The 18,923-nt window shown below is 33.7% G+C and overlaps 1 protein-coding gene and 1 long non-coding RNA gene across 2 annotated transcripts; one reads left to right on the top strand and one right to left on the bottom strand.

The window, feature by feature from the left end:
* Positions 1-2,980: 2,980 nt before the first annotated feature.
* On the bottom strand, positions 2,981-10,272 carry LOC143532271 (protein LAZ1-like). The gene is made up of 8 exons (XM_077027362.1): positions 10,003-10,272; positions 9,865-9,921; positions 9,069-9,177; positions 8,785-8,969; positions 7,227-7,315; positions 6,897-7,158; positions 4,687-4,944; positions 2,981-3,524 (listed from the first exon to the last, which is right to left on the bottom strand). Exons 1-8 carry the CDS (start codon positions 10,165-10,167, stop codon positions 3,180-3,182), a joined length of 1,470 nt encoding a protein of 489 aa, XP_076883477.1. The 5' UTR covers positions 10,168-10,272; the 3' UTR covers positions 2,981-3,179.
* A 2,022-nt stretch (positions 10,273-12,294) lies between these two features.
* LOC143532255 (uncharacterized) lies at positions 12,295-12,702 on the top strand. The gene is made up of 3 exons (XR_013135143.1): positions 12,295-12,366; positions 12,459-12,566; positions 12,660-12,702. It is a non-coding gene; the product is annotated as an uncharacterized LOC143532255 (long non-coding RNA).
* The last annotated feature ends 6,221 nt before the right edge of the window (positions 12,703-18,923 follow it).

Genomic DNA, 18,923 nt, shown 5'->3' on the forward strand with positions numbered 1-18,923 from the left:
GCGGCATAAGAAGAGAAAAGAAAAAGGGGGGGAATAAACAAAAAGTTAAAAGTAAAAGAAAAAAGAAAAAGAGTTGTTCCCAAGCTCGAACCATTGACCGACTTATTTCGTGAAGACTGGGGTGTTTACCAACTATGCGTAGTTGGTCTTTTTTCTTTTTTTATTCATCACTAGTTTTACAACAACAGTGATCATGCTTCTTTGTGTATTTAGTGTTTGTTAGTTTATGGCCCATGGGCACAAGTATTAACTCTCTAGGATTCTTACTTGTATCAGTATATATTGAGGGTTTTCCCTACCATGTTAAGAACTGAGTTCATATTCCTTTCATAGGCATGGATTATAGGACATGATGTGGATTATGTAACTTGGAAACATGTGTGCGTTATGCGTGTTTACGTGATTGTATGCCTACATATTGTATGTAGGTGTGTTTCAACTTTTGATACGCTTGCATGGGCTTGGTTTAGGGCCGGCTCCGAGAAGACGGAAATTTTTTTAGACAAAAGGCGAAATTTTTTTTGGGCCTTAAGCAAAAGAAACATTTTATTGGGTTTAAACAATTTAATTTTAAATAGCCTTACTTGATTATGATTTGAGTTGTGTAATAAACTTTTGTATAAAAATAAGCTTAAAATTGTCTAAAATAAGACTAGAACCTACAACCTTTTGGTTAGATGACATACCCTTTTACCACTAGACCAAGCTAGTGGTTATGTAATTGTGTTGAAACATTGATTATAATAACTTTTTTGATAAAAATACATGTAATTTTTTATGAAAAAAAAATTCGGGCCTAACGGGGTGTCGGGCCTGTGACCATCGACTACCCTGCCATGACTCAAGGCCGGCCCTTGGTTGTGTAAATGAAGTTATACACGTATGTTTGTCTTAGGAGTCTATGTGAATGAGTTGGATGAAAATAAAACTTGCATGCTATAGCTTTTATGTGACTCGGTTCATGTAGATGAGAGTCCTAGTTTGTGGTTGGAGTTAGGCATGGAGTGTGATTATGGGTTTGGGTAATTTTGGTACTTTTTTTTTGAAAGGCGTCATAAATATATTAAAAAACAAAACCACGACTAGCAAGAAACTAGACGGGGAACAAGGAAAGCGTTACATATATATCAGAGGGTTTAACAACCACTCTGTCCAAGAAACATGACACTTGCTAGACCGACCGCTATACCAAAAAAAGATAATTGAACGATGTCATCAAAAAGACGCTCCTTACTTCCTTTTAATTTGAAGATGATGTCGTTTCTCAGCCTCCAAATATTCTACCAAGTGATAAAGATAATCGAACCCACTAACTCTTTCTTCTTTTCCACTAAGTGAGTCGAACTAAGCCAATTCATGAGAGGAGAAGGAGATCGATCCACCGGAAACCGAATATCCAACCAAGAGGCAATTTTGCTTCAAATCTGAGAGACAGAAGGACAATCACCAAAAATATGACTAGCCGACTCCGGCCAAAGGTTACAAAACGGACACAAAACAGAGGGAATATCTATATTTCTGTCCACTAAATTACATCGGGTGGGGAGACGATCCATCAAAATCCTCCAAGCACAAATATTGATCTTTCTCGGAATGTGTTTATACCAAATAGTTGGAAAAACACTGGTTGGTAGAAAGTGTCCCTCTACCAATAATCTCATATCTTTAACTGAGAACCCTACCAACTCATTACAAACCCATTGCCAACGATCCATACTATCCCAAGGTGCACCGCAGAAATAGAATGTACCAGTTCATCAAAGGGTAATTTTGGTATTTATACACTGATGTGTTACATGTAGACCTGATGTGTGAAATCTATTACATAAAATTAATTTTAGAAGTGTTCACAATTTACTTTTAGAAGGCATCTATCAAAAACTATTTAAACACAATAGGTAATTAGTGTACCTAATATTAGGTCCCTATCACTATCTAGTCTAACAGTTAAGCGGATGGGATCAATAACTAAAACTAGTATAAATAACTAGAACAATCAGTAAAGGTAACCAAATAAACAAACTAGTATAATCAGATGGAGAAAGCTATCAGGTGTCGAATACTCTTAGACTAGATTGACTATACTTATGAGGATTGTTCTCTAAATGGACCAATCTCCTGCTAAGGCTATGTGTTATACGCTGATCCTCTCATTTTCCATCATTCGTCACATTAGCACCACTTAAGTTTTTTTTTCTATCATTTAACTCCATCATTCAACTTATATTATACAACATTCTCAACCATTCCTTTTATTTGTATTATTTAATAGCAAAATAAAGGGGGGGGGACAAAAAATCTGATTGGATGAAGGCGCAAATGACTCGCGTGAGGGTGGTTATTTGCACCCCATCACTCACAGCAACATCTCAATGACCCAACATGTATGTATACCACATAGTCTAAGGATGCAACTTAGTCGAATAGGACCGAAGGCATTGGGTCCCGTTGCTTGGTTACCCTAAATCTTACCACAATGAAGAATCCACAACAGCTTAAGTGCTTGTAGTCACACAAGAAAAGACTAATGCTATACAAACACATTACCACTCCAAAACTATTAAACACACTCTGATAAGGACCTACTTATGACATGGAACCTTATTTTACACCCAAATAAAAAAGCGCCCTAGCATTTACTGCACCCATTATGTGAAGAAAAAAGCTATAACAAGTTCATATATTCTTTTATTCAGGCCTATTTCTTAAGCAATACACCCGATTAACCAATTATATTACCAATGTGTCTATTACTCGTTAAGGTTTCAAGCACTAGATTAAATAGTATCAATCTATCAATCTAAAAGTAACTACAATCAACCAAGGAGCATAACTTTTCTCAAAACCAAACATAGTCTCACAAACGAATCACTTTCCTCTCACGGTAACTTGTGCAGTGTATGCACCCGCATGCCTCACCTCTAAATGCCAACCTTCTCCAATACAATCCTTTAAAAATATTTCTCATTATCTCAGCGCATCACTGCATCTCCTAAATACACCCATCAGATATGGTCTAAGATATATTTCCGTTTCTAGTTAATTTGACTCACCAGATTATCACAAAACTATATTTTGGAAATAGAACATAAACCACAACAATACATACATAAAAAATACACTGACAATTCAAATTACTATATCCAAATTCATATTATATATTGCACAAAATTATAGAGCTAATCTTTTGTAACCCACCTACGACCACGAACATGATACAACATATGATCACTGCTGCTGCTTTCACCACCACTTTCTGCACTCGTATACCCTCCACCAGCCGACTTCTTTCGATGCTTTTTTTTCTTGGTCGTTCCACTGTCGCTATAACTTCCGTTCAAAAGAGGATCATCAATTCCTCGTATTACTCTTGTCGTTGGTGAAGTCTCGTTAATGAAACTGTCGTCTTTTGTTCTCCTGTTGATGTTTTGCGATATTTTATGAAGTTTTTGGTTAAACCTTGATAACCCCTTCTCTACAGGTTCTACGGCTTGGGTCATAGTAAACTTTAAATCATTTACAATCTGTGTATCGAAGACCAAGAGAACATCAGCTAAAAATGTACAAATGATTTTAAATTAAAAGTCAATGTTATATGAAAACTGGGAATAGAAAAAAAAAAGCATACTGATAATGTTGGTAGTGAACCCAAAGCATATTTTATTTTCAGTTTTCACCTTGTTTCTAAGTGTTGAGTGTTAATATCTTACAAGAAACACATATTCGCTGGCACACACGAAGACAGCCTGTTTAATCGGGATAATATTTTATTTTATTTCTATGGATATTACAACCAAAAATACAAATGTGTACTACAACAATAATGTTTAAAACTTTGGCACAAAATACACTATCGAGTTAAAAGTTGCGACACAACGCAATTTCTAAAAAAAATATAAAATAAAAGTGTTAAATGGATCCACATCCAAGTGGAGGCTGACAAATCAAGCTATGATATAACTACTTCAAACTACCTGAAACCTGAATAAAAGCAATCTTCACACCCTCAATAACAGATCAGTGAGAAGATTGGTGTTAGGCCAAATCTTAATCTGTTATTATTTACGCTGTTAAGACTGTTAGCTATTTTTTCCTATTACTATTGCACACACATAGATAATTAGATATGCGTATTAATGCCCTTTTTTGTCTCAAGCATGCACTTTCTTTTTGGCCTTTCATAAGCAACAAGCGAGCCCTCTGCGCATTAAAACTTTGACTACCTAAATCAAACTATAAACCTTCTCACACCTATATCCATTTGGGATTTATTAAAGCGAAGGCACAATCCATCAAATCCTATGTACTCACGAGATACAAAGGCACCCAGCAACAGTCAACCTTTTAGCACACACTTATAGCACCTAACAGCAAAGCCTACCGTGACTACTAGCCAAGAAGTTGCACCAGAGAAACTATGAATAGTGTTCCGACTAAACGGCAAAATAAATAAAAGCCAACTAATGAATGGCAGCTAGCAACAACAATATGTTGTACCAGACAACCAGTCATACCCATGGCTATATTAGTGCACACTTATAAATAAGTTGAGCCTTGGTGGTATGCTTAAACAGCATTTAAAAAAGATACTATTAACTAAGTGAAACATTAAAACAAACATACAATATATCCCATATAGCATAAACAACTTATATGAAATTAGTAGATAAAAATTAGAAAACTTACGTATTCACCACCACCAACAAAAACATCACGAACACTCTCTCTAATGGCGGTTTTAGTCTTGACATTATTATCATCATCAGGTTGGGGGAGCCGTAATTTTGTAGGGCGCTCACTATCCCGTATCTCATCAGGATCTACTGGGCAGTCTGGAGATGCATAGTCTCCAAGAACTGCCATGTTTCCTTTAAAAAGATCTCCCATTAACTCATATGGCTTTGAGGGGAACACGTATAAGTGAACCACAGAAGCAATGCCCATCTGTTCTGGATTCAAACAAAACATCAGTTAACATATAATAATATAACAATTCACATAATCAAGCAATCTATAAGGTGTTTTATTCCCCTACTGATATTACTTGATATGTTTTATCGGTACTATATTTCATAAGTATATACTAATTTAAAGTTTTACTGAAACCAAAACAAATTGAGAACATAATATAAGCTTTTACAAATAGTTTGGAGGATTTCTTATACTCCACTTAGGGTAATTGAATTTCTGACACGGCACGAACCTAACACAAAATCTGCGGGTTTGGGTTTAGTATAAACGAATTCGGTCAGGTTCAGGTCACCTGCGAACCTGTTTAGATAAACGGGTCGTTTCGGGTCAACCTAGCACGTTTGCAGGTTGACCCATTTAACCCATTTACATTTTATTTTATCTTTTTAATGTGTTTTATATAAAAAAATAAATTGGTTGGGTATCTTATGCCAAAATTAAAACTAAAAAGGAAATTGACATAAGATTTTATAAATAAAATGTATTTTTTTTAATGAATATGTATGTTTGTTGTAAAATTGTAAATTTAAGGTATTAATATGCGAAAACAATAAAAGTAAAAAACTTTGTGAGTCAAACGGGTCGTGTTCGGGTCAACCCGTGAATATGAGTGTCGAGTGCAAATGTCTAACAAGGTATTCAGGTTCAGGTTGTGTTTGGGTTCATGTCAAATTTCCAGTTTGTGTGGGGTTGGACCTGCAACCCTGCAAACACGACCCATTAAAACACCCCTAAATTTACACTCTAGTTTAGCTTGTTGGTTTTTAGTTATTATATGTCTATATTTTGTGTACTGTGTTCATGTCCGTTCGTTTAACTAAATATTTAATTAACCGAACGAACATGAACACAGAACACAAGTCTTGTTCGTTCAGTTATGTTCGTGAATGTTCAAATATGTTTGTTCATTTACGCTTGTTTAAGTCTGTTCATTTACGCCTTTTGGTTTACATTTGTTTAAGTTCGTTCGTTTGTATATTCATCTTAGCTTTATAGGCCCGTTACAAATTAATCCAGTTTAAAAAATCAAAATATCCCCAATTACAATACAGTCTAGTTTTATTAAATTAAAATATCACCAATTACAATTTTGTCTAGTTTTAAGATTTTTCTAAGCCCAACAAATTGATGCTCACATTTACTTTTAATAGGTGTTCGCTCCAGTGGCGAAGCTTGGGCTGAGGCACCGGGGGGCCGAGCTCAATATATATACAAAAAAAAAATCACAAACGAGGGGGGGCCGGACTCAATTTTCCGGTCGAAAAAGCCTAAACGTGAACACAGAACACAAGTCTTGTTCGTTCAGTTATGTTCGTGAATGTTCAAATATGTTTGTTCATTTACGCTTGTTTAAGTCTGTTCATTTACGCCTTTTGGTTTACATTTGTTTAAGTTCGTTCGTTTGTATATTCATCTTAGCTTTATAGGCCCGTTACAAATTAATCCAGTTTAAAAAATCAAAATATCCCCAATTACAATACAGTCTAGTTTTATTAAATTAAAATATCACCAATTACAATTTTGTCTAGTTTTAAGATTTTTCTAAGCCCAACAAATTGATGCTCACATTTACTTTTAATAGGTGTTCGCTCCAATGGCGAAGCTTGGGCTGAGGCACCGGGGGGGCCGAGCTCAATATATATACAAAAAAAAAAACACAAACGAGGGGGGGCCGGACTCAATTTTTCGGTCGAAAAAGGCTAAACTTACACTACGTATAAAAATTTTCAGCCGAAAACGGGTAAAATTACACTACTGCGCAAAAAAACGGGGGGGGGGGGGGGGGGACCCCGGGCCTCAATGAAGCTTCGCCCTTGGTTCGCTCAGTTATGTCCGTTCATCCGTTTAATTGTCCGCGCTGATCATTTGTACGGTTTAGTTAAACAAACGAACACAAGAAACAAGATATAACTGAAGAAAATTACCTCAATGCAAATGATGAAATCCTGAATACTTGTTTTAAACTGTAAAGCTTGAGCTATTGGGCTTCTAACTAACCCTAAAGAATAAAGAAAAGCAATAGCCACACCTTGCCACCATGTCAAAAACACAATCGACTTGAATGTTAAAAACTTCGCCAGTGGGTGAATATGTGCCAGCTCATCAGCTGTAATTTCATAAAACAAAACTAAACAATACAGAGCCCACGATTGACTGAAATTTAAAACAACAGCCATGTAAGGATACCTAGACATTCAACAAAACGAATGTTAGTAAACGAACTCATGTGAGGTGAAGTAATTAGACAATCTTACCCACAGCCCAATTTGAAGTCTCCTTCACAATATACATCAAATGCTTCAAGAATTACTACTAGAACAGCTGTAACAGCCTTTATTATCATCTGTTATAAAGGGATTTTTTTTATCAACAACGTGAAAACTACATAAGGCTTGTGAACGAACCAAATGAACACGAACACGACTTGTTCATGTTCGTTTGTTTTACTTTAACTGAACAAACGATGAAACACGAAGGATTACATGAACAGTGTTTTCTTGTTTGTGTCCGTTCGTTAAGAAAATGAGTGTGTTTGTATTTGTTCATTAGTTAATAGTATAATCAAATAGCCCTGCTTGCGGTGCGCACATATGATGTATATATGTGTGAACCCTCGGGTGGGCAAAAGTGAAATTGCACTAATTTTGACGTTATTTTACTAATCTCGTGAAAATAACGTTAAAAGTGACGGACGGTTAATCAGGCATCATGTAGTGGCGTTGATAGCTGAAAGATAAGGGTACATGCACCGATCAGCCGGTGTCCCGATGATTGAGTGCTATGTGCCTTATGTCCAAGGCTTGATGCAAAACTACTATCGAGCCGGGGGTCTCACCGGAAGCAGCCTCTCTATCCCTATGGGGTAGAGGTAAGGCTGCCTACATCTTACCCTCCTCAGACCCTACCATAGCTTTGCTATTGGTGGGATATACTGAGTACGATGATGATGATTAATAGTATAATCAAAGACACAGCTGGGCGAACACCAATTAAAAGTAAAAATGAGGATACATATGTTGGCCTAAAAAGTAAAAACTGAATTTACTAGACTAAATTGCAAAAAATTTAGATGAATATGTAAACAAACAAACTTAATTAAATATATTTTAACGAACATAAATGAACGAAGACAAACAAACATTTGCAAACATAAATAAATTAATGAACGAGACATGTGTTCATGTTCATTCATCTAACTTAATGAACATAAAAAAATTTCATGTTTGTTCGCTTATCACTTAAACAAACATCCACGAACATAAATGAACAAACGAGATATATGTTCACGTTTGTTTGCAACTAAACAGACAAAAAAAATTTCATGTTCGCTTGTTTATTAATTAAACAAACATAAACGAACTTCCCACCAAACAGTTCACGAACGATTCACTGAATGGGTTCGTTTACAAGCCTAAGAAATTCGATGAATATTTAAACAAATGTAGCGTAACAAACATAAATGGACATAAACGAACAAAGGTTCACAAAAATAAATGATATGTTCATTCGTTATACTAAATAGACATAGAAAATTATTCATATTCATTTGTTTTACTAAATAGACATAGAAATTTGTTCATGTCCGTTTGTTTATTAATCAAATGAATGTTCACAAACATAAATGAACGAATGAGACATGTGTTCATGTTCATTCGTTTAACTAAATGTACATGAATATTTGTTTGTGCGTGTTCATTTACTAATTAAACGAACTTTCCGCCAAGCGTTTAATTAAACGTTCGGTTCGTCTAAAGGCCTAGAAAACTTGGTGAAAATAATAAGAATGATTACATCTCTAATGTGAAAACTTACATACTGTACAATTCCAATTTTGATGATTAGGTAAACCCTCTGACCCAATCGCCATGGTTTCAAGAACAAATTCATTGGAAATATGTGTTTCACGGTTCCATGTTCAGAACTTGGCTCTAATAAAGCGGTTTTGGGTCCCACGCGCCCTTCCCGTTCAAGAAACTCAATAGTCCTATTCTCACCTCCTTAAAAAAGAAAGAAGAAAATGTTATGTTTTTTAAGAAATGTTTAGCTAAATTTAACAAACATGTTATGTTTGTTTAAGGAAGTTAAAAGAAACATACCCAAACATGCAACAAGATATCTCCCAAAGCAATACATTGCAAAAGCTTCATAACAATCTCTTAGAATACCGATATCAACACTAATTGATGGATTCAAAAGTGACACAAACTGCAAGAACAAAGTTATAATTAAAGTGTGTATAATATATAAAACTTGTATCTTAATATACAATCATAGTTGTCAAAAGCGAAAGGCTCACTCAAGGAGCAATGCACTTCAAAAGTGAGGGTCTGAGATAAGCAAGGCGCATAGCATAAACATACATCTTTTGGGGGTTTTAGACATATTTTATGTTATGCTTGTTTTGGGCCTTTGGGGTAAGATTAAGCTGGTTCCAAGCCAATTTTGTATGTTCCAAACCAGTCTGCCCAGAATTAGCAAAAATTTACCAGAACTTTCCGGATTTGGCCAGAATCTATCCGTAATCTGGCCAGAATCTCGCCGGCGGGCCTGGATGGAAGCAAAGCGCTTTTCCTGCGCCTCACCTGAGAGCCTAGGCGCGTGCCGGAAGGGCTTTTGACAACATAGCATAAAATAAGATAATAACATATAAACACGGGTGACCAAATTCCATTCAATTCCCATAAAAAGACGGTATTTAACTATTTGCTTCTTCTATGCATTACCAAATCCTTTGTATTGCCTATATTATAATCAATTTTGTATCTATTCATAAATAGTACGCAATACCATAACATTTCACTAAAATGAGTTACACAAATCCATATTTCTAAATACACAAACACCTAAAACACAGATACTAGAATCCAAATTCAGTAATTAAAAACTACTTACCGATTCAACGGCATAACAAGGAGCCATGAGTATAATTCCAAACAAAAACTTCTGCTCCTGTTGACCAATCAAACATCAATATGGTATCAATTACACAACAAAATCTATATACAGGTGTTATGAAATTGATGAAGATACCTCTGGATTTTTGTAAGCAGAGAGGTGCTCGAACAGCAGGTAAACTGAAAGAGCTACACTGATGAACACAAATACACCGGCTACTAAGGTTGGCCATATAGGCGCAGAGGACCTGAGAGAAGCGATGAAGCTAGTAAAATATTCGTCTGCAACCAACTTGTTCATCAGCAGAATCAGAGATAATAAGCCAGGACTGATTGATTGATTGGGGGATTACAATTATAATTATAAACCCTAGAAATTGAAAAACTCTGGTCAATTGGATCAAATTATAACATATATATGTAACTCCGGGAAGATGGTATTGTCAACTGTGATGAGGAAATTAACTTTTAACTTTCTATTTCTGGTCACTGTTTGGTAATTAATTGGTATTTTCTAAATGATGATAACGAGTGTCGGAAGTAGTTTAAAATTAAAATCATAATATTTTATTATTTTTGTTAAAATAAATGAAAATTAGTAAGTTGAATAAAGACCCCACCCGTCTATTTCATCTACATCGGAAGTTCGTGGGTGTGGATTAAGTATTCAACAATCAACAACCAAACTACTAAACTAGTACAATCTTTATTTGTGGGGATAAGATTTGTGGGAAGTTAGCAAAATTAGATATTAACTTGTTAACCAAGTTCTGAAGAAGATTTGCTATACACGTTAGAGATGTCAGATGTGGCAATTCCAAAGGTAGGGTCGTGCATGATTCGGTTATTAATCGAAATCGAAAGTGAAGTCATCGTTCAATCTATTTTATTAATCAATCGGTTTTTGGTTTTCGGATAATAAGTTCGGTTTATTTAGTTAGTTTGTTGGTTTTTGGTTTAGTTAATAACCAAAAATCAAACTTTGGCTAAAATTTTTGTTTAAAAAAGAAACCGTTAGTTAGAGGTATAATACATGAAACGAATGTATAAATTAATGAAATTGCGGTACTAAACATGAAATGAATGTTTAAAAACTAGAAATATATGAAAATTGTTATTGATTTGATTCGGTTAACCGGAGGTACAAAAAAACGATAACCAATTTTTGGTTAAAGATTTAGTTATTGTTTTTCCCATACCCAACGGTAGCTTGTATACATGGCATTTTCAAGAAAATTGATACCAAACTCTAAGTGAACACATTGAGGTGCATTATCACATCTTTAGTGAAAGCAAATTTGGATTTTTTACTTTAGCAGGGAGTTTTGGCTTGATGATGAAGTTTGTAACCACCTTGATCACATGGGAGATATAACCTATCGATAGCATATCATCGTTGTTTCGCCCAACAAGAACCGTATAGAGAGTAAGATCTATAAAGAGATTAAGGTTTAGAGACGACAAAGAGAAAGAAGATCATGGTGTGCAATCAGACAAGCAAAGAAACAAGGTCGTGAAGGCTTTGGTGATCAACCCAATAAGAACCAAGGTTGTAGTGGTTCACTATTGTTGTTAAAAAGAACTCCTTCTCGGGTTCTTGAAGTAGATAACTTTATTTGATGATTTATTTTATTTATACATTTTCATAATTTTATCCACTATACCTTTGGATTTCATATTTCCATCCTTATCAGTTTTGTTCCCCTCGTGATATTATTAAACTTCACTGTCTTCGTTCTCGCCATCATTTTCTTATGTTTGTTGTAACATGTCATACTAAAATATTGTTGTTACACATTAATGTGACAAGTTAGTTATAACAAGATGTTAGCTCGATTTGTTACAACAAACGTAAAAAAACACCAACCATAACGCTTCAGGTGACCAAAGATATTAATATGATGGAGTCAATAAACAAATTATGAAGGGAAAAAAATGTAAACAGGTTAATAACATTATTTATGACCCTAAAGGGGTATTGAAATATATAAAAATAAATAAATAAAATTGATAGTTAAATGGAAATATAATTCCAAATGCGAATCCCAAAAAAAAGTATAAAAGTAAAGGAACAAAGCAACTCATCAATTAAATCACCGATCTTAATGTATTTGGAATTACACATTGTGCAGCTGAGCTCGAGTCAAACTTTGGCTCGTTTAAGGTTTTTTTAAAATACATAAAATTAATTTAAAACACATATACCTTAATTAATATATAAATACTAAATGAGCCTGATCTTGAAAAAAAGAAATTATGAGCTCTAGTAAGTCAAAACAAGCCGAACTCAAGCCTAGTCAAGCCTCGACTCGACTTGCTTAAACTTTATTTTTCCATCACAAAATTTTGAAGACTCGTTGGAACAAGATTCTTCCACTAATTGGGCCTGGGCTATTTTGACGGGCCACTACTTGGGCCTCCATTTTCTCAAAAACAAAACCCTAGCAACTACCAACAATAAATCTGCACACCGTTTCCCCAATCTGCTCATCCAACAATGGTAAATCTTCAACTTACTGATTCAAATACTTGTATACTGTTCAGTAATCCGATTCGGTTTTTTGATTATTATTGTTTGGTACTCAAATGCAGGCTTCAGAGAGGAAACAGGCGAATCCGATGAGGGAAATCAAGGTTCAGAAGCTCGTTCTCAACATCTCAGTTGGAGAAAGTGGCGATCGGCTCACTCGTGCTGCTAAGGTATTTGCTTTGTAATTCATTTTAAAATGAGTTTAGCTTTTGTTGTCTATAAGATGCGAATTTGATAGTTTGTGTTTGTTGAATCATATTTAGGTTTTGGAGCAGTTGAGTGGCCAATCTCCTGTCTTCTCAAAGGGTAAGATGCATGCTTACACTAAATTAAAACTGACTAATTAAGTTATATATTCTTTTAAGTATTTGTTTGGAGAAGTTGATTATACTGGATAATAAATAATAATAATTTTTTATTAAGTCTCGTTTTGAGTTTTAGTATTCTAAATTTAGTGGTGTTAATAATTACTTTTGAACTTGTTGATATGTCCAAACGAGTCATATTGGCTGGTTCAGCTGATTTGAGTTTTAATAGGTGCTGTCCACGCTATGCTTTTTGAAAACTGGGTTTATTGATTTGGTGAAACTTTGGATCTTGAAACATGGTAGTTATTAATTTTTAATATGTTTTTTATATCTAACATTAAAGGTTAAAAACTGTCAATTTATTTTACACCGCGTGGTTTGGGTTGCAGACTGTCACTAAATGAATGACTTTGTTTTTCAAACTGTATACCGTTGATCGCACACATATAGTTCTCAAACCAGCTGCATCGACCAAATTTGCTTCTGTTTGCACAATTCAACTGAATTCTAAAACGTTATATAAACATCATGATATTTGAATGAGTGGTATATGATTTTAAGATAATAGTGTAGTTTATCTTAAATTGTTAGATTTATATATAGTAATGAAACTTAACAAGAAATTTACGAAAAAGCACACTGTTAACCAATATGATTAAGTTCTCTAAACTGGATCTTGATTTTCTGTTAAATTAAACCGTAGACTTGACCAATACGGGGTGTGTCGGTCTTTGTTATTTCTGTTTGGGCTATTAAGGGTGTAAACAAGTTGAGCTGAAGCTTGTTAAGGCTCTAGCTTGGCTCGTTTTATTTTAAGAGAGCTTGAGCTCGGCTTGGCCAGCTAGTAATTTTCAAGCTCAAGCTTGGCTTGTATATAATTCATTACTTATTCAATGATCTTTTATATAAATTTGCAACTAATTAAATTTATAACTGTCATTTATGTATAAAATAATATTGGATATGTATTATTTGATTACATTGATCATACTTTTGTATATAAATATATAATAATCGTTATATAAGTATGTTAAATAAAACGTAGAAATAAAATTCTTGTTTTGGCTCGTTAAGAACTCAAACTGAGCCTGCTTGATATGTATTATTTGATTACATTGATCATACTTTTGTATATAAATATATAATAATCGTTATATAAGTATGTTAAATAAAACGTAGAAATAAAATTCTTGTTTTGGCTCGTGAGTTTGCTTGATATGTGAGGTTGGGGCTTGTTTAAGCTTGGCTCAGTTTGAGTTCTTAACGAGCCAATCTCGAGTGTCTCACGAGGGCCTTGTCTTATTTACTTCCTGTGGGTCAGGACCATATATGAGTTTTCATGCTGATATGGCTCATATTTTGGTCTTTACCCCGAGTCTTGACCAAACCAAATCTGACTGTATCAAGTTTAAACCTGATGGATAACCTGAGGTTTTGCACTGAGAAACCAGAGATTTAGTATTCTGTATAATACCTTGTAAAATATATTTTTTTTAATGTTAAAAGTAGTGTTTTACATTTGTTGAGACGCGCTTTTAGAGAGCGGTTTGAAGGTGAAAGAATACGAATTGTTGAGACGCAATTTTAGTGACACAGGCTGCTTTGGGTTCGTATTCAAGAACACATCGATCTTGGTATCAAGTAAGTCAGTTCAAATAGAAATTCAAAATTGTTATTGAATCTAGTCATTAGTTCATATAACTCATCGTTTTTAAATGTCATGTTTGTAGGTATGATCCTTCTACAGGTATTTATGGTATGGATTTCTTTGTGGTTCTTGAACGGCCTGGTTATCGTGTTGGAAGGCGTCGTCGATGCAAGGCACGTGTTGGGATCCAACATCGGGTGACAAAGGAGGATGCGATGAAATGGTTTCAAGTGAAATACAAGGGTGTTATTCTTAACAAATCGCAGCAGATTGGAGCTTAGTTTGTTCCGTTTATATGGTTTGTAAAATTTTGAACTTGAGTTTTATAGTTTTTGTTATCAAGGATTTATCAGTGTTTTGTGTTTTGTGTTTTGTTGTGTTTTGAAGGCGCTTGGAAATTATGTATCAGATTGCTTTTAAGTTTTCTTCATGTCTTGTTGATTTGATTTTTTAAATAAATTTATAAACTGAACATTTATGTTGCTAAATATCTTTTATCCTCCATTGCCATAACAATATAACAGGCTAAATAGTTCATATGAAAAAGATGATTCTGAAGAAAACTTTATAACTCAACAAACCTGCATGTTTGATTAAGAACTAGGAGATGCCAATGAATTGGCAATACAAAATGCTTTCATGAAATATGCTAAACGTTACAAGCGTAACAAACATTATTCGTGAATGAGAAACGATGACAAAGTTTAACAACCGGAACGATAAGCCAACATTCAAATGGCATTGATACACAACCATTCCCCAACAAAGACCTTGTCACAGTTCAAATTAGGATTGAAGGCGTTGAAGGCAGCTGTTGTGAGTTGGAAGGCCTGTGTGATACTGAAGCATGTGTCCCCGGCTTGTGTCCCGTAGATCTGGTTACATGTCAATGTTGCTGGTTTCGATGGAACCCCTGTTATAAATCATGACATAATTATAAAACACACCAAAATCAAAGGACTTTTAACGACAAATGTATCTATTAGTGATCCTCGGTCCAACTGGAGTCTGTCAATGATAACCCGTGCAATTATGACCTGGGTAAATATTTCACCGACAGATTACTGACAAAAACCATGACTTCATTGATGGATCTCTGAAAACTTTTATCACTGACAGACCGGTGATTATTTGGTTCGACACATATTATTCCAACAATTAATGGACATCAATATTTAAAAATTAAAATAAAAGGTATGGGAACTCACTACTGCCAAAGGTGATCCTACTTTCTCCCATAGAGATGAGAAGAGCAAATGAAAGCAAGAGAATGAAGCTGAAAACAATGGAGGATTTCATGTTGGCCATTTTTTTAAATCTTTAGCTTCTTCTAATGCTTTACCGATGGCGGAAAATGGGATGATTTTAGTTTTGAAAAATAACAGCCTATAAATAGCGAAAACAGGGACAAAAATGGCGACCCAACCAATGATAACTAAGTAGATAAAATCTTTGTTACCATAACTGGACGGTCTCATAGTATGCAACTTTGAAACAATGATTATCATGCTTGGAACCATCAATTTTTATTGTTATTAATTATTATTAGCAGATAAGGACGTTAATAAGCAAAAATATCAAAATACAATGCAGTGTAAGAAGGATTAGAACTTGGATAAGGCGGGTTGTATGTGAGTGGTAAGCGTTTTGGAGTCCCCGCAACCAGTTGCACCTGCCCGTTTTAAAAAAAAGTTTTGGATTTGGAAACCGTCATATACTTGTATTGGTTGAAGAACTAAATGCTTAAATGCATGAAATTACATGCAAAGTATTATGAAAAGGAAAAACTTATCACGGTTGTAAAATTAACAGAAAAGACTTATGAATACCAACTAATTTATTGTGGTATAATTATAACACTTATCATGTTGCTCAAACCATAATTTAAGTGACATGAAGCCAATAGGTGATTACTATTCACTGTCAAAATATATTTTCACATAAACCGATCGAATTTGTTTTTTCACAAGGTACCCATGTGAATTAATTACCTAAGCTAATATAAGTATAACCGGCAGACTTTCACCGACAAAAAAATGTCGATGATGAGTAGCAACGACGAATCACTGATGGAGCAAACCATCATGATACTTATTTATTAAGTAGCTAGCATTTGTTTGTGCACCGTAAAGAAACTAAAATGTACGTTTTTTACTGGAAAATTACGGTCAATCACAACATGATAGTGTTCCGCTTGAAACTGTTTACGATTTTGCAGTCAGCGTTTCTAATAATTATTGTCAAGAATAGTTTTTGTAAAATTGTATTAAGCTATAACTAGTATTTACACTCGCGAGTGTTGGGACAAACGACATGAATTTTAGTAAGATTATGACAATCATATAAAAGATTTAAACAAATTTACAAAGATATGAATACCAATACAATTACTAGTAAGCTTTGTCTTTTCCATACACAAGCATGTACCGATCCTCAAGCTTAGACAAAATTATTACTTGTTATCGGGAATTTTGACTCGCTAATAACATACACGAAACCTAAATCATTCAGTAATAAACAGATAGAGCACGATGATGCTAAAGAGACGGTTTTGAAATGCTATACGTGCCCATAACAAATTATCCAATTCCACACTCAACACCTGAAAACAATCATTCATCAACATTTCATAGATATCTTGTTGCACTTATTCACTTACACATAATCACAAATCGACAATACCAATCCCTCTCAAAATGTAGCCCAAATATCGCCTAACTCGCTTCTTAGGCGGCCAATACATTGAGTCGACTCATGCTTGAGGACCTAAGAAAGTCGCCCAATTGGATAACTATTCCAACAATCTGTCTTCATCTTTCTAAACATAAAAAAGTTAATTTATATAAGTTTCATCAATCCTACATATTATTCGATTTTCAACCATTTCACTTATAACTTTTGCATAACGTGAGCATTTGAGTTATGATTTTCACTAAATGTCAAAGAATCAAATTTATATTTTCAAAATCTGAATTAATGTTATAACATATATAAGTTTTGTAACTATATTTAACCCAACCCGCCTGGCAATTTTATTAATATTCCAAGGAAAGTTGAGTTTTTGACCGACAAGTCTTTTTTTTTTTTTTTCCAGAAATCCACTTGTATACTTTACAATCCGGGGCATAACAAAGTATTTAGACGATAATATACATTTTTCTTAGAAGTATTAATAAAATGTTGATAAATGTAAACTTTACATTGTTGTAGTGTGGAACTTTTGAGAATAGATGATCGATATGCAAGTAAATATGTAAATTAAAACCAAACAGCATCACCAAAACAATCAAACCTTCAAGTAAATATGTAAATAAGTTCAATCAAGTAAATATTTGCATATACCAAACATTCAAGATATTCAAAACCCCATCCAAACAACCTACCAGAGTCCATTTCAAAGCACACTTACATAAAACACTATCCAAATGAACTTTAATAAAAAATCAAATTTACAACCTATACTACTTCAATCAAACACCACCAATCTACTCAAGAATCAAGAAATTGACTTGAAAAGCATAATATTTTTTACTTTTACTCATTTGCATAGAATTGAGTTATTTTTCGAATGGATTGTAAATTGAACAAATAGGCATGTTTCACTTTTGTGCACTTGCAAATACCCTTTCAATTTGAACACAAAACAATGAAATCTGATGTTATCTTTATCGATTTGGTTAATTAGGGCAAATATTATGCTACTTTATTACTTACATAATTAGGGTGATGAAAATGGTAAGATAAAAGGATGGTGAAAACACATATAAAGTTAAAAACTTATACGTGGAAGCTTGAAGGTGAACCACATAGTGACATATATATATATATATATATATATATATATATATATATATATATATATATATGGGACGGTTTAAGAGAGAAATGATATTATTGTAAGAAATGTAAGAAATGTAAGAAATGAATATGAACCACTAGTTTTATTTTAAGTTTTAAATGCTTAAAGCTAAATAAAGAAAATATTAATTATGCTCTTTCTTCAATTAATATAACTAATAAACCATAATACTTATCTATTTAATTAGTATAACTAATTAAATTATTATAATTAGAAAATATTAAGCACTCATTTATTTTTATAGCTTACATTTTGTTTCTTAAATTTTTATCCTACACAAGTATAATTTATTCATATATTAAAATTTCTTTCTATCCAAAACTAATTTCTTCCAACTCAATATTTTAATATCCATCAACACATATTTACATTATGATGAATAATACCAAAAAAACTATTTTACATGTATTTGCATTAGATATGAACAAAAAACATACAACCTACACAAAAACGTATAATCTACACTTGTTCTAAGAGTGAGACAACATATAACCTACACACGAAAAACATTTAACCTACACACAAAATTCATCATCAATAAAATAAACACGCACACGAAAACATTTAACATACACACAAAAAAACATATAACTTACACACGAAAATTTTATCTTACACAAATACAATTTATTCATACATTAATTTCTTTTTATTCAAAACCAATTTCTTCAAACTCAACATATATCCATCAACACGTAGTTATATTGTGATG

The sequence above is a fragment of the Bidens hawaiensis genome, unplaced genomic scaffold, assembly GCF_021521415.1.
Source record: "Bidens hawaiensis isolate Kalapana, Puna unplaced genomic scaffold, B.hawaiensis_p1.1 tig00009425_1, whole genome shotgun sequence".
NCBI classification, from domain to species: Eukaryota; Viridiplantae; Streptophyta; class Magnoliopsida; order Asterales; family Asteraceae; genus Bidens; species Bidens hawaiensis.